This window comes from Pangasianodon hypophthalmus, chromosome 10 (genome assembly GCF_027358585.1).
Source record: "Pangasianodon hypophthalmus isolate fPanHyp1 chromosome 10, fPanHyp1.pri, whole genome shotgun sequence".
NCBI lineage: Eukaryota > Metazoa > Chordata > Actinopteri > Siluriformes > Pangasiidae > Pangasianodon > Pangasianodon hypophthalmus.
This window is the reverse complement of record NC_069719.1, coordinates 20,881,483-20,898,424: the sequence shown is the minus strand read 5'-3', so window position 1 is coordinate 20,898,424 and position 16,942 is coordinate 20,881,483. Positions and strand designations below refer to the sequence as shown.

General features: G+C 37.7%; 1 protein-coding gene across 15 annotated transcripts in view; it reads left to right on the top strand.

Moving 5' to 3' along the window:
- LOC113530100 (ryanodine receptor 3) overlaps window positions 1-16,942 on the top strand; it is a 159,827-nt gene that overhangs the window by 97,731 nt on the left and 45,154 nt on the right. For all 15 annotated transcript variants that reach the window (XM_026919849.3, XM_026919835.3, XM_026919847.3 and 12 more), the window contains 14 exons: window positions 5,628-5,901; window positions 6,698-6,812; window positions 8,940-9,072; window positions 9,674-9,777; window positions 10,017-10,152; window positions 10,436-10,622; window positions 11,870-11,978; window positions 12,216-12,336; window positions 12,495-12,664; window positions 14,312-14,532; window positions 14,810-14,900; window positions 15,433-15,573; window positions 16,145-16,308; window positions 16,754-16,832. In XM_026919849.3, the coding sequence (XP_026775650.3) occupies window positions 5,628-5,901; window positions 6,698-6,812; window positions 8,940-9,072; window positions 9,674-9,777; window positions 10,017-10,152; window positions 10,436-10,622; window positions 11,870-11,978; window positions 12,216-12,336; window positions 12,495-12,664; window positions 14,312-14,532; window positions 14,810-14,900; window positions 15,433-15,573; window positions 16,145-16,308; window positions 16,754-16,832 (2,045 nt within the window). The remainder of the gene's footprint in view (window positions 1-5,627; window positions 5,902-6,697; window positions 6,813-8,939; window positions 9,073-9,673; window positions 9,778-10,016; window positions 10,153-10,435; window positions 10,623-11,869; window positions 11,979-12,215; window positions 12,337-12,494; window positions 12,665-14,311; window positions 14,533-14,809; window positions 14,901-15,432; window positions 15,574-16,144; window positions 16,309-16,753; window positions 16,833-16,942) is intronic.

The following is a 16,942-nucleotide window of genomic DNA, read 5'->3' as shown; positions in this document are numbered from 1 at the left end:
AAAGGTATGTTTGGTGCAAAAAAAGCAACACCATACCCATGGTTAAAAATGATGGTGGCAGCATTATGCTTTAGTGCTGCTTTTCTTCAGCCAGAACTGCAGGTTTTATCATAGTGAAGGGAATCATGAATAGCTACAAATACCAGCCAATTTTAGTGCAAAACATTCAGGTGTCTGCTAGTAAGCTGAAGATGAAAAGGAATTTCACCTTTCAGTATGACAGTGACCAAAGCAGCAATGGAATGTCTTAACCAAAAGAAGATCAGTGCCTTTTGAATGCCTTAGCCAGAGCCCAGACCTGAATCCAACTAAAAATCTATAGGGTGACCTGAAGCAGGCTGTGCACAGGAGATGCCTGTATAATTTGATGGATCTAGAATGTTTTTGCATGAGTGGGAAGATATTGCCAAGTCAAGATGTGCCATGCTGATAGACTCTTACCCAAAAAGACTGAGGGGTGTAATATAATCAGAAGGTGTTTCAACAAAATATTAGTTTAGGGGTGTGCACAATTATGCAAATAGGTTATTGAACAGTTTTTATTTTTCTTTTTTTCCCCTAAGAGTTTCTGATTGTTTTTCGCTTTATTTGTATAGTTTGCAATTGCACATTACAGGTGAGAAAGATCTGACATGATTTATCTTAGTGTCATTCTTTTACTTCACAAAAACCCACCATTTTAACAGGGGTGTGTAGACTTTTTATATCTATTGTAATCCTAAATGAGCTCTTAGATGTCTCGTGAAATAACTCACTACTAATATTTACAATTATTTATTGGAACCCACTGCCTGGAATTCATTGCAAGTTTAGGGCAGAGCACAATAAAAGCTGAAGTGAAAATCAGGCCTGAGAGTTTTCTGAAGATTTGCATTTCTGAAAATCATAAATTGATTTTGGAAAATCTCTGTGCAGTATAATAAAGCAGATGAATAGCATACATTCCTTTTTCATTTGAGCAATGTCAGATACAGCAGGATAAATAATATTGTTTAATCTTGCAGGTGCAATGTGGTAGAAGCAGCAGTTTACTTTGAAATAAAAAGAAGGACAAGCTTGTTTCAATGACCAATCAGACTGTTCAATAACTCAGTGAAAAATACCTCTCCTTGTTCTGTACTTTACTTGAAACTATGGATATGGATATCTATACTATGGAAACTATGGATCATTGATATCATTTTTTTCAGACTGAGTATGAATACAACTACATGTTTTCTGTTACTCACTGACACTGACATGGATAGTAATAACAAAATAAGTCACTGCCTAAATATTAATTAATCAGGGACATCATGGAACATTTTATTTAGTTCTGTTTACGTTTCCAGAGTTTAAATAGTGGCCATGAAATGCTCATACATGCATGTCCACTCACTTGCGCTCGTTCTTTACAACATTAGCTAGTTGCTTTTAAATGAAGTACATTAGCTAGCTACACTAGTTACCTTGGATTGAGCAGAGTTTCAGTGGAGATCTGGTTTTGTTTCCCTTTGGAAAAATGTTTCTGTACAGTTGTGCAATGAAATCCCATGTTGTCAATGACCACTGATAGTAGTTGATAATTTTCTCTCACCCTAGCATTGTCTTTAGACATTTTTCTCTCTTCTAACAAGTGTTTGCTCCAGTGCTGGTTTCTGCTGTGCGCTGCTAGCAATGAACACCTCATGCTGCGTTTTAAGATATTTTATCAGTATATTTGTATTGTAGGAAGAAGCTATAGTAGCTCTTCTTTTTGCAGAGTACAGTTTGCAGTCTGCTTTGCTTTGATTGCCATCATTAATTGGAAAATCTATATTGTTGATATCCAGACTGCGGTCATTTTGTGTTGTCTGTTCATTAGTACTCTAGAGTACACTAGGCCTGTGTCAGAGAGTATCACCTGGTATTGACTGTTTGTATCTGAGAGGTTTTTTAATGAGTATGAGTAAATAAGCACGGTATCAGACTCATACTCGATACTGGTATCGATGCATCCCTGGTTGAAAATTAGTTATTAATTTATTTAGCTGCTTTGCTTATTCAGAATCTAACTTTAAAAGCCAACACTAAGCCAAATTATGCAAAGATGTTCCAGATGGCGATGGTCTGGAAAAAAAAAATTCAAAGTAGGTGAAGTTAACATTAGCCTGCAGTGCAGAGATATCAAAATCCAATGACCTCTAGACCTTTAATGCCAGTTTTCATGGGTGGTGCAATACCTCACTAGTGCACAAGGCCTGTGTCTGGCTGTATGTTGCCAGGAATGAGGGTTTTCTTTTGGGTAATAATGTTCCTGTTCTCTGGGATTTGATCTCTGGCATGATTGATTGCATCGACTCATGGGTCAGCAGGTTCTTGGACATTTCTGTGTTTCTTGGGTATTTCTGTAGTTGCCTGGGATTAGAAAAGACAGAGTCTTCATATGATAAATGTTACTGTTATACCCATGTCTGTAGCACAAAAATCAATTGTCATGGACAGCCAGGATCTACATAAGCTTGGTGATTGCCTTACTTTAGCATACCTTCTAAACATGGTTATTAACTAATGAGTTGAATCACTAAATGGTCCTGCACTGCTAAATGGACTAAATGAACCTCAAGGACTGCATATCTTATCTAAAGAAAAGAGAAGAATCAAGTAATACTACATTAGAGTGAAGCCTTCCTGACTGGTAGGTATGTGTTTGACTGTCTTTGAGCATAATTTCTAGGTCTTGGTATAGTTTGTTTTGGTAGCATTTTTAGGTGATTCATCATCATGTTGATGTGGTTGCTTAACTCTCTTTTGTGGTTTGGATTCTGTTTTTCTAGCCTTGCTAATTTAATGGAGATGCAGTATACCTTCTTAACATGCATGCATCCAAACTCATTTCCCTGCCCACTGATGTTCAGCTTAGTTTTATTGTCCTGTGGTATCCTCAGCTCAGCATTCTTCTACCACCTGGTATCCCTCAGGTCTTCCTGCATAATGCCTGCCACTAATTGTTTGCCTCATAAAAAGCTCATTAACCATTAAAAAAACTGTTGCTGTATAATAGCGGCAATGAAACAATGATGGGATCATCTATCCCATCAGTGAATATCAGAGGCTTTTTAGAGCCCCTGCAAGATTGGAAAGCAGCTTATTAGAAGCTACCTGGAGCAAATTATTGATTATACCTGTACATATGTCTTTATATGAAGGATTTCATATAAAGAACTGACTATCCAAATAAATCTTTGACTCTTTCTTTGTTGTAGGATCATTGCATTAGCCTTTTAGATTTAGATTTAGTTTGATTTATTAGATTCACTGCGGGTCAGTGAGTATCAGTTTGTCAGCAACTCTACAGAAATTACTAAATTATTTCTCACTGTATAAAATAATTGCTTCCCATAAATGTCACTCTGGAGCAGCCTGCAGTCAGCCTAGTTTTAACTGGTGTTGGATTAATGAAGCCCTAATAGACAACAGCCACCCACAACCAAAACCAACCACACACGTTTCACCCACCCACACACATAATACACTCACAGACCACTTTATTACTGACACTTGTACACCTGCTCATTCATGCAATTATCCCATCAGCCAGTCATGTAGCAGCAGCACAGTACATAAAATCATGCTGATTACAGGGCAATAGCTTCAGTTAATGTTTACATCAATCATCAGAATGGGGAAACCTGTGATGACAGTGACTTTGACCATGGTATGGTTGTTGTTGCCAGAAACTGGTGATCCCCTGAGATTTTCACACATAACATTCACTAGAGAATGGTGTGAAAAAAGCACAAAATATCCAGTGAGTGAGGCAGAAACTCCTTGTTGCTGATGGAGGCCAGATGCACAACACTTTGAACCTTGTGGTGGAAGGACTACAACAATCCACATTGTGTTCCACTCCTGTCAGACTGTTGACAGCTCAACCAACTATGTATTACCCGTGTTTCTTACTATCATTATTTTCTAACTACAACTGGAAATCACTTGGTTGGAGGTCTTATTGCTTATTCATTAGCCCCTAAGGTCAGGGTTGGTCAGAGTGTTTAGAATCTTAATTAAACACATTCATCTTCAGACTTGTAAATCAAGTGTTTGGTTTTATTCATGAATATATTTACATCATGCAGGCAGATGTGACATTGAGTCCTACAGAATGGTGAGTGGTTCAGCAGCTAATCTTATGGGCTAACAATAAGGCAAGGCATAATTAAACAGCGCACATCACCTCTTCTCCTCTCAGATATATGAAGAGGAGCTTAAGATAATTTGTTAAGTGCTTTTAAGGCCCTCAACAAGGAGATTCTCAAACAATTGAAGGATTAAGTGCAAAAAGTTTCATAGAGAACATAATAGACACTCTCTAACCATATCTATTGCTAGTACAGTTTTTACAATATCACATCGTTTTGCATGTTTTGTATGTTAGGGAGAGTGTATTAATGGTTATAATTACATGTAAAGATTATGCTGAAAGCTAATTATTGATTACTAGACATTTAGAAAGATTTAGGCTGTAATCATACCTAGTTTGTTTGCTAACTGACTAATTACTACATGCACCTTCTATATTTGCACTGAGCTGGTCTCTGCTTTCTATACCAGACATATATACCTCATATCTCTGTGCAGTGCCCTTTATATACACCTGTACACCTTGTCATTTTCACCTAGTTGGTCTCTACTTTCTCCCCCTCATACCTTGCACACACACACACACACACACATATATACATATATATATATATATGTATATATATATATATATATATATATATATATATATATATATACATTGCTATTTGCACTTCTGGTTAGATGCTAAACTGCATTTCGTTGACTCTGTATTCGTACTCTGCACAATGACAATAAAGTTGAATCTAGTCTAGAAATCTAATCTAAAGTCCATATATTTGGTTTGACTGGTTTCATATTGCAATGATTTCAAAGTGCAACAAATTGTTTGCACTCTTGGGTGTACTTTGATTGGTCAGGAATATGGCAGGATGTTCTTTAATAGACACTTTTTATTGCTTTTCATTGTTTTTCCTCTGTAGGCCAAGCACATTTTAGAGAAAATATACAATTCTGCCCTGTGTCCTATTCAGGATGTATTCCTGCCTCATGCCCAGTGTGTCTGGGATAGGTTCCAGATCCACCATGATTTATTTGCACTCCAGAAATAATTAGGGCTGCATTTTCTCCTGCAGGAAGACATTGTTTTTTATTTTACAGTATTAACACAAATATATATGTTGCAAATAGTTCATGTTAACAAACAACATTATAATTTAAAGTCTTGTTAGAGCCAAAAGATTAATTAAATGAAGGTATTTTCAAGGAATCCCATTGACAGTATACAAAACTGACTCAGTGTGCCTTTACAGTTTACTGTTACAATTTACTGGCCTTTGCGTAAGAAAAAGGTGTTTTGTATGACCCCTGTCACATGACCTCTATTTTTAATTTACACTCACACCTGTGCACAAACATGTGAAGGGTTTTTGTGGATCTATTTCAAAAAATATTGTTTATACATCTAATAACAGATATGGTAGTTTGACATATTTGTTTATTTCAAATTATATTTGATAATTGTCTTGCAATTAGTAAATGTAACAATAATAGGTTAATTTTACTCAATGTGCTTGTCACTACAGCCAGCCTGAAGGAGTTGATTTCTCAGACCATGGTAAGCTGGGCTCAGGAGAGCCACATCCAAGACCCAGAGCTGGTGCGTGCCATGTTCAGCCTACTACGGCGGCAATATGACAGCATTGGCGAGCTGCTGCGTGCTATGCGCAAAAGCTACACCATCAGTGCTGCATCTGTGCACGATACCATCCACCTGCTGGCCTCACTGGGTCAGATCCGCTCACTGCTCAGTGTCCGTATGGGCAAAGAGGAAGAGCAGCTCATGATCGATGGCCTCAGGTATGATAATACTAATGACTCGTTTTAGTTATGTAGCATATTCAGAAATAATAATATTGCTAATGGTGAATAAGATGGGTAATGAGAGGCTTTTAGACATTCTTGCTGACATTTGCATTTTTGGATGAAGGCACATGTATATGAATTTATCTCGCATGTATATGAATCTAAAAAAGCAGACAGTCTGCCACAGTCACAATTATCTGAGCATTAAAAAAATGTTAATTGCAATTAGGTATATAACTATTAATTGTCAAAAAAAAAATCAGTTAAGCATATATAGTGGCAGTTAAGCAGTTATCATATAGAGAATAAGTAAAGATTTGTCCTGTAGTGCTGCATGGTCTGTTGAGTAACAGCAGTGGGGAGAATTTCTTGGGGAGAATTGTGAGTTTCCGGGTACAAGCAATCTGAATTGTACACTTATGTTAGCTGCTGCTATCAGGTTGCTCCTTTGCTACCTTTTACCTTGCTCCATATCTCTTTTCTGTTTATATCCCACACACATTTTATTCATTATTCATAGGACACTGGTGCATATGTGAATAGGAGAACAGCAACTATGATAGATGGTTTAGCTTGGAGGCAGATGCATTACATGTGCATTCATTTTCAAGTCTGACATGATTTATGACACTGAATAGGCATTCTAATCAGGTAAATAAGAGGAAAATGGGAAGCATTTCATAGATAATGCAATTATAGTAATTATAGGATGCAATAAACTCAAAGGATAGTGTGAGATCAGTTCCATTCTATTAGCCTAATGTCTTCTTTTGTCTTGTTTGTGTTTTAGTGACATAATGAACAATAAGGTGTTCTACCAGCACCCGAACCTGATGAGAGTACTGGGAATGCATGAGACCGTCATGGAGGTTATGGTGAATGTACTGGGGGGAGGCAAGTCTCAGGTACTACACAGCTGTTCTGGGACATTGCGTGCATGTACGTGTGTGTGTGTGTGCAACTGCAGTGCAGATGCATGCAGTGCAACTGATTGTATACTTGTCAAATAACATTTTCTTTGCAGCGGTTGCATTATAATGTTTATAAAAGGTCAATGTCAACCCAATACTTCCCTTACTTTGGACAATCATATTTTATTGGCCACCTGTGGTGAGAAACATTGAGAAAGCATTTTTTTCCAGGTTTCGTAAAATAAGATATAATGTCCATCATATTACTAGCTTGTTATTTTAATCATTTTCAGTGGAACTGTCATAAATGTATTTTATTTCTATATTTATTGCTATGGTAATATCGGCTGATGGTAAATCGTAAGGAATGTTGACAAAGTAGCCAAAGTAACGCATGCATTAATTGAAGGTTGTTTAAACGTTAAATAAATCTGCTTTAATTAATGTTTATTCAGATCAGGACTAACAGCCCACATTAATTAGCATAAATTAAATTACAGCTTGTTACTGTGGTGGCACAGGGGTCCAGAGGGATATGTTTCCACCTCACAATTTTAGGGTCCCAGGTTTGATTCTGAGCTTGGGTTGCTGTCTATGTGGAGTTTCTGTTCCACTGGGTTTGTCTGGGTTTCCTCACTGAAACATTGCAGTATGTGGATTGGCTAAGATAAATTTCCCCTAGGCGTGAATGAGTGTATGAATTTGCGTGGTGTGCATGGTGCCCTGTGATGGACAGGCATCCTATCCAGGGTGTATTCCCAGTTTTCTCTGGATCCAGCGCAACACAGTCTTTGATGAAACAGGTACTGAAAGTGAGAGAGTGAGTGAGCATATTACTAAATGTTAAATAATCAGGTCAATGAGTGTAGAGGCACCCATTATTCAGTTTCAGTAATGAATTTTGCCAGTTAAATACTATTTGACAATTAATCACTAAACTATTAGTTTACTTTGTAATTTTTCTCAAAACAAAAAAACAGGCATTTTTTATTGTTTATTAATATAGGTGAATATTATTATTAGCATTTATTAGCATTAGCATTAGCATTATAACTGTAAGCATTGATTATTTTGTTAACATTGCTTATCATGTGTTACTACTGACGTCAATACTTTTATCTTAACTAACAAAGTAATGTACCTTAATGCATTACTGTCTCTTCTAATAGTCAACTCTTTTTCAGTGCAGATACCACCACACACAAATTATATTACATTGGTTATATTATATTATATTATATTATATTATATTATAATTTCTCATTATTGGAAATTGTCATTAATTCCTGAATAAAATGAGAATGTGCCACTGGTAGAAGCATTTATGTGATCTGATGACACCCAAGCACAGACATGTTAAATGTGCATAAGTTTCACTATAGACATTATGTGGCCTTGTATCTGGCCTTAATTTAAATGCTGATTGGTTCCTGTGGGACGTAGTGTGGTGAGACTATTTGCCTTTATGTGGATTAATGAGGCCTGGACATTTGCCACAGCAGATGGAAAGTATCTTCATATATCGTGTATCTTATTATTTATCGGAAAAAGGTCTAGCTCATTAGGACTTTTAAGATTAATTAAAGTTGGCTTGTGATTTAATAAGTCTGTGGACTCTTGAGTCCTCTTTTACTTATATGGAGGTTAAAAATAATGTACTTTTTTACTACAGTGCTGGAGATCAAAACAAGTGGCACACACAGACGTGTACCCGCATACAACAGATTCAGTCATGCATGCAAATAATGAGACCCCTACATCCAATTTCAGTCTTTTTTATTATTGTTAATATTATTATTAATATGCACTTAGAGAATCAGTGCTTACTTTATGAATGAACAGCTAAGAATGAGCCAGTACAGGGGAGATGTAGCAATTGTTCTCTGAGGATAAACTATCTGATTTTTTTGTAACTTAACACATGATATAATAACAGCAAACACTTCAAAAGCCTACTGTGATTTGAGGAAATCAAATCAAATTTGAGTTCTATGCATTCAATTCAGTCAATGATTGAATAACAGGTGTTGTTATTGTTTTGTTTAAGTGTTGAGCATGTTTTGATTACCTGGTACGTTCTTAACTGGCAGGTTTAATTTACTTACCCACCTTCTTTCACAGGAAATTGCTTTTCCCAAAATGGTGGCTAGTTGCTGCCGCTTCCTGTGCTATTTCTGTCGAATCAGCCGACAGAACCAGAAAGCCATGTTTGATCATTTGAGTTACCTGCTAGAGAACAGCAGTGTGGGCTTGGGTGAGTTCCTGAACACAAGGCTCCATACACATCAGTACTGCGGTATCTGAAATGTTTTGTGCCTACCAGAGTTATTATAATGTGTGATTGATTCACATTTATCAAGGCAGTCAAAGATTGACCAGTCTACACATAAATGTAATATAAATATACCTCAGTTTTCATAAAGCTTAATAAAGTTCAGAGTTCAACTTGTAACTCATCATCCATATTTTTAGAAGTTATATGTAGAAGTTATATAATCACTGGTACTTTTACATGTATTCAGCTTAATGGTGCAGCTGTTATTCATAAAATGTGTATTAAATCTATGTAACATGAGGTGATCAGAGACAGTAAGTGAGTGTGTAAACTCAGTGTGGGTTTTATTAGGGTGATCCGTTATCAGTAAACTTGGGACTCAGGCGAGAGCCAATACCAAGTAATACTCCGAAAAACAAGGCGCAGAATTAATGATGAGGAAAGCATGATATTACTGTTCCTATAACAAGCAGTAGAAACACTGCCGTCTACTGGATGTTATGAGTTGTTACATCGGTGTCACACATTAATTAAATACTTTTGATAAAACATAAGCATGTTTGTGTGTGTATCCCCATAGCTTCTCCTTCAATGAGAGGTTCCACTCCTTTAGATGTAGCTGCTTCCTCTGTAATGGACAACAACAGCCTTGCACTTGCTCTTGAGGAGCCTGACCTCGACAAGGTGCGTGTGCGTGAGTGTTTGTGTGTGTGGTGTGTGTGTGTTTGTGTGTGTGGTGTGTGTGTGTGTGTGAGAGAGAGAGAGAGAGAGAGAGAGAGAGAGAGAGATAGGCACCACTTGATGGAAATTTAAAAATGATTCAAAGATGAATTCAAAAATGAATATATTTCCAGGAAGACATTTATCATTCTTACAGTGCAAGTGTAAGGAACCATAATTTGTGTGTGTGTGTGTGTGTGTAGGTGGTAACGTATCTGGCTGGCTGTGGACTGCAGAGTTGTCCCATGCTCCTTGCCAAAGGCTATCCAGATATAGGCTGGAACCCAATTGAGGGAGAGCGCTACCTCTCTTTTCTCCGCTTTGCTGTCTTTGTGAATGGTAAAACAAACACAAACAAACTAACAAGAGTATTTAATTTAACATGACAAAGGTACACTTCATGGCTTCATTAATTATTAGAGTAGATAAGGAACATTTATTTAACACAACTGTTAAGTCATTGTTGACATTGTACATTTGGTTGAATGTATAATTTATGACTGATGATATCGATTCATGATTATTGATCTTTTGTTTTCGGAATACATCAGATTTAATTCTCATAGAAACATATACACAGACCAGTGGAGCAGTGATTGTAATTCTCTTTGCTGTTCTATAGGCGAGAGTGTAGAAGAGAACTCCAGTGTTGTGGTGAAGTTGCTGATTCGTCGGCCTGAGTGCTTTGGCCCTGCGCTGCGTGGAGAGGGCGGTAATGGACTGCTAGCCGCCATGAAGGAAGCCATTAAAATATCAGAAACACCAGCGCTCGACCTGTCCAGTACCACCCAGGGCCTAATGTCTGATGCGTAAGATAAACACACACAACCCACACCATTGTATTACTGTCATCATGGGAGTTTTTAATTGAAATGAATATTACTGTAGCCTAGAATTGCCATGTATACGGCTAAGCATAGCCCCCTTAGCCTCAGCAACCAAATATTTTTTTGCCTGTATTGGTTTTGAAATAAACCTGGTTTTTGTCTAAAAAACATATTTTCTGTACAATCTAGCAATATGTGGTCCGCATTAGGGGTGTAATGCAATGCCATTACCTTATCTGTATTGTAGCTGTTATCTGTATCTGTATTGTAGCTGTTATCTATATCTGTATTGTAGCTGTTATCTATATCTGTATTGTAGCTGTAACTGTAGCAATTTGCAGGACATAACTTCATTCAACTTCTGAGCCAGACACCATTGGTAATGTGACCGAATGAGCAAGTTTACTGTGTTTCAAAACAACATTGTGCTTCATAAATCGAGAAACTGTTATTAACAGTTGACAGCAATAGAATCTACTATGAAACTCGGACATCCTCGCAGTGTCAAACTGGCATCCTTTAATCAGCATTTCATTATAATGTCTGTATGAAATTTCAGAGAATGATTTCTTTTAATAACAGTGGAGAACGATCATTTAAGAATGACTGAAAAGATGGGCAAGTTAATATTTTAAAATTAATTAAATGACCCAGACCCAGCAGAGATCCTGTGCACCACATGTGGTCTGCGTGAGCTGTATGGAATGAAAGATATATGAAAAGAAATATGAAAGAAATTATTTTGTTTGTACAGAAAATGGTAAAATTAGTATCATGTTAATGAGCTTGGTCTTTGTCCCATGAGCAGAGTTGCCAGGTTTGCATATAATGTCTGCATGTTGCAGATACTGCTAATCAGAAATGCACACCACTATTAATTTGTTTCCCATGAAAAGACTGAGAAAAAGAAGAAAAATGTGCCTTCCTTTTCCTGTGGTTGAACATTTTGCGCTAGTTTGAAACCTGTTTGTGATTTTTGAGTTGTAGTTTGGATGGGAATATTGCTGAAACTTGGCAACCCTCCCCCTGAACTTCGGCAAGCTGTCCTTTAAAGCTCCACATTAAAACAAAAGCCTCGTGCTCACATGACTTTTTTGTTTTTTTCTGTATTTCACATATTGTTTGCATCTGTATTCATATCTTTTTCAGAACACATGATTTGTTCAATCCAAATAATGTAGTCTGCTATCCCTAGTCCACAAGTCTTATTATCTTTCTCATTCTCTTAGGTCTACAGAGGATGATGAGGAGGAAGAGGTGGTTCACATGGGCAATGCTATCATGTCCTTCTACTCAGCCCTCATCGATCTGCTGGGACGCTGTGCGCCTGAAATGCATGTGTGTTACCCTTATTTTCATTCTAAAGCACATGGACAGTATGTTAGGTTATTTTTGCTTTATGCGGGATGCTGTGTTATTGTGTTAGAGCATTGTGTTAGTATAAAACTGCAATGCTGCCATATGTTTAACCTCAAAACTGTGTACATTTTATGTATTAGTTTTTGCTTATTTTTATGAAGGGTACTAGTACTTCTGAAGTTTACTTTATATAATCATTGGCCCTCATTCACACAGCTAATCAATAAGGGCAAGGGAGAGGCTCTGAGAATCCGTGCCATCTTGCGTTCCTTGGTGCCCATTGAAGACCTTGTTGGCATCATCAGCATCCCACTCAGAATGTCTGTTGTCAATAAAGGTAGGAGTGTTATAATTAGCTTATGAGCTGAATCAGTGGCAAAAGTGCCAAATAAAAGGTTTCTATGACTCCTCAGTAAAATGACAGAACAGATAAATAGGTGATAAAAATAACACTATCAAAAAAGGGGGTTCTCTAATGCTCTGTCTTTGTCTCAGATGGTAGTGTGACTGAGCCCGACATGTCAGCCTGTTTCTGCCCGGACCACAAGGCACCCATGGTTCTGTTTCTGGACCGGGTCTATGGCATAGAAGACCAAAGCTTCCTCCTTCATCTTCTGGAAGTTGGCTTCCTACCTGACCTAAGAGCGGCTGCCTCTCTGGACACAGTGAGCACACGCACCTTTACAACAGTCTCAATCTGACTGATCATATATAGCTGGTAGTTGGTCCACCTACTAATTATTTAATTTTCATAAAACAGTTTGCTCTACGTGTATAACTTCTGTGGTTAATTGTTGCAGCTTGTCTATGTTCTCCTCCAGTAAAGACAAGTGAGCACATAGCTTCGTCCAGTGAAATTGAATTGTAAAAGAATGCTGGTCATTTATGTCTATGGATTTTACTTTGTCTGTATGAAAAGTAGTTTGTTATGCATATAGAAAATTAAAGAGCCAATCCATCTGCCTTTTTCCTGTTGCCATGCCCCAGCATTCAGATGTAATATGGGTCACCAGCTGCTTCCCACCTTGATGTAATCACTGGGCAGGGGAGATCATACACAGAAAGATGCTCCATGTTATTTGTTTCTGTTAGAAGCTAGACAGTGGTGTGTATTTTGATTAGTTTCATACTGTAGGTCAAATACAAGACAAAATGGATGAATCCCTTAATTCCCTTAATTAATAATGGGGCTGATCCCTGATTTGAATGAGAGACCGTACTTGTCTTTTCTGTTTAGAATAGCCTGTCTCACATATTTGCTTTCACTCTCTATGTGTTTAAATGTGAGGTGATTGTACACTGTTCTCTTGCTCCTGTGCTCCTTTTAAACCTGACGGAAAGTGGCTTCATGACACTACACTTGTTTGGCTGAGCTAATATGCTTTTTTGATTGTATACAGTGGTTTTGTACGTTCATAATAATCTTATGGCCAAATTACACAATTTGTGACCTACTTAAAGTGAAGCTTCAGTGTATGAATGACGCCAGTGTGAACTGAATGAAGGAGTCATGGGCAGTATGAATTGAAAACCTTGACCTGCATAATACATAAAGTTTACTACTTTGTTTCTGAATTGTTTTGGTTGATATTAAATTTATATGAAGGAGATTTATTTGACACTCAATTGTGAAGCAAAATTATGCAAAACAAATAAGCAAATAAAAAAAACTTAAGGCTTTGGAAACCATAGCTGCCTGTTCAGCAATTTTGCAAGTTATGGTTTTTGAAAAAAAATATCATCAGTTGCCTAGTGGTTTTTCTGTCTCAGGGTAGAAATGGGATTGAAAGAGAAATGAGAAATGAGCCTGCCAGTAGCCTAAGCCTCACAGCTTTACAGCCTCACAGTAGACATTCTCTTTTATTGGCAACTTGACAGTGGTCCATCTCTGTTCAGATGTTGCAGTGGACAAGTTTTCATCCAGCTCTATCATATTTTTCACATCTCTTATGCAAACATTTAGTCCAAAACAGTTAGCGTTAATGTGATACTGACTAGGTATAGCTGCAGATTCTGCAGGTTCCACATTCTTCAGTGTTTTGATGATTTTTAAAAATCATCAAAATTAAATGTGATCTGTAATTAAATGATCTGCAATCCATGTCAAAGTGGCTATCTTTTTAAATTTCCTAGGCTCTCTTATGTAGAACCATCCTGTTTTGGTAGCATTTTTGCAAGGAAACCTCCAAACCATCTCAGTTCATCTCTATTCAGAATTTGATCCTCCTCTCCATAACATCTTATACTTGTATACATAATAATTAAAAAAATTCTTGCTCTAGGAAATATTGTCTTCTTTAACTCCTCTGTAGGAAGCGCTAAGGACCACAGAAACAGCATTGGCCATGAACCGTTATATCGGCTCTGCAATGCTGCCCTTAATGACCCGCTGTGCCCCTCATTTTGCTGGTACAGAACACCACGTCACACTCATTGACTCCACACTTCACACCATCTACCAGCTGAGCAAGGGCTCCTCACTCACTAAAGCCCAGAGAGACGCTATCGAGGAGTGCCTGCTGGCCGTATGCAAGTAAGTCTTTTGGGGTTTTACACCCTGGAGGCAGCTGTTTTTTGACTGATCTTTAGTTCTGTCATAATTTAATGATGAGGCTAATGATATGCTTATAGTATTGTTTATTATAGCATCTGTTCCAGTCATGGAGCATGGCAAGAGGATAAAACAGTGTATTACACATTTTTTTAACACTAATTTATTTTTTTGCTAGTTGGAGAGCCTATAGAAAACTGGAAACCTTTTGATGTCTATGGTACATAGTGATGTTGAGTTATTTGTGTCATTTTTTCAGATATTTGAGGCCCTCTATGCTTCAACAGCTGTTGCGTCGCTTGGTGTTTGACGTGCCTTTGCTGTCTGAGTACTGTAAGATGCCTCTTAAGGTAAATACTGGTCATTATTTATGCATGCTTTTAGTTACTGTAATACAGTGTTGCCTCCTTTGCTATGCTACTGTTTTTCATACATTTGTACCTATCTTGTTATGTCCTAGGCATGTCATAGTTTAAATTTAAGTCGTTGACTATTGACTTTCTTTGGCTCATACATAAACACAAAAGCATGCATCTTTCAATCATCTTTCAAATTAAAATCAGTTACTGAATGAGAATGTTTTTCATTGTACTTCACTGATGCTTTACACTGTGACCTTAAAACAAAGACAAAAGGGAGAAAGCAATACTGAGAGATGATTAAACTGCATGTAGCTAAGTTGCCATCATGATAAATTGTGGAATAAGTAAATCATTTTTTTAAACCACAAGTAATTATTTTTAGGGTGCTAAATATCCAAATAATCCAACCAAAGTGTCTAGCACCCATTTGGATATTTTTCGTCTATTGTCCTGCTGCACAAAAAATCACAGTATCTTGGTAGAGCACTTTGTTCTTAATGGTTCTCTGATCTGTCCCCAGCTTTTGACCAACCATTATGAGCAGAACTGGAAGTATTACTGCCTGCCTTCTGGTTGGGGCAGCTATGGCATGGCTTCTGAGGAGGAATTGCTCCTCACCAAGAAGATCTTCTGGGGCATCTTTGATTCACTCTCTCAAAAAGTAAGACTCTAGTATTCATCTGATTTCAGTATGTTTGACTCATTTCCTAGGAGTCACAGTTTATATATTGTAGCTGAATAGTCAAATCTCGTCACATGCTACATACTTTCACAAGTAAAGTTTTTTTGTTTTACAAAGTCCTGATATAGAGGTGGCTCATCTTACATACAGTTTCAGCTGAAAGAGTGTGTCTCTATGTGACATAGTGGTGTGTTGCTGCCTCACCAGGGTCCCAGGTTTGAGCCTGAGCTGAGGTTATTCAGGTTTAGTTTTTGTGCATGTTCTCCCCATGTCCATTTGGGTTCCTCAGGGTTCTCTGGTTTCCTCCCACCTCCCAAAAACATGAGGGGAGGTGGATTGGCTACTTTAAATATTCCCCTTGGTGTGAATGAGTGTGTGAATGTGTGTGTGCATGGTGCGATGGACTGGAACCCCTTTCAGGGTGTATTCCTGCTTCACGCCCGGTGTTCCGGCAATATGTTCTGGATCGACTGCGTATCTCTTTATACAAAGAAAATTAAAAACATTCAGAGTACATGTGTGTGTGTGTGTGTGTGTGTGTGTGTTTTAGAAGTATGAGCAGGAGCTGTTTAAGATGGCCATGCCATGTCTGAGTGCTATAGCTGGAGCTTTGCCTCCAGACTATGTTGACTCTTCTCTCAGCACCACACTGGAGAAGCCAGTCTTTGTGGATGCACAGGGCAACTTTGACCCCAGACCCATCAGCACAGCAAAGTAAGTAAGAGAGAGGAAGTGTGTGTGTGTGTGTGTGTGTGTGTATGTGTGGGCAGGGGTGTGGGTGTTTATGGGTTATTATTGCATGTGAGTGATTAAAAGGCAACTGACAACAGTGATAATGATGATTTAATTTAAATCAGTTTTATTGGACTCTTAGTGCTGGATGAGGAAAATACATGTGTGTAACTGAGATAGATTTCATTCTCTACTCGGAAAATGCTTGAATAAACTTGAATAAATGCTTGATTATTAATGAGAATACACTGTTGGAAACAAGACACATAAATTACATATGTATCCAGTGATCCACATTCATCTGTTTCCCAGCTTTAGCTTTTGCAACAAAAAAGACTGTCATTGTTTCAATGTTCATATCAGCAGCAATATATTAGTATTATTAATCTATTAGTAAAGATTTTGTTCAATCATTTTTTTTCCATAGCATCTCCCTCCCAGAGAAGCTGGAATACATCACTAACAAATACGCTGAACATTCCCATGACAAATGGTCCGCTGAGAAGGTAGGATTATGGTCCACTTCTGTTGAATCCACAGGGCCTCGATTGCTCTGAAATCAGGCATGAAATACACCATCTTGATTTACCTTCTTCAGTGATGAAAGTTCAGTGAC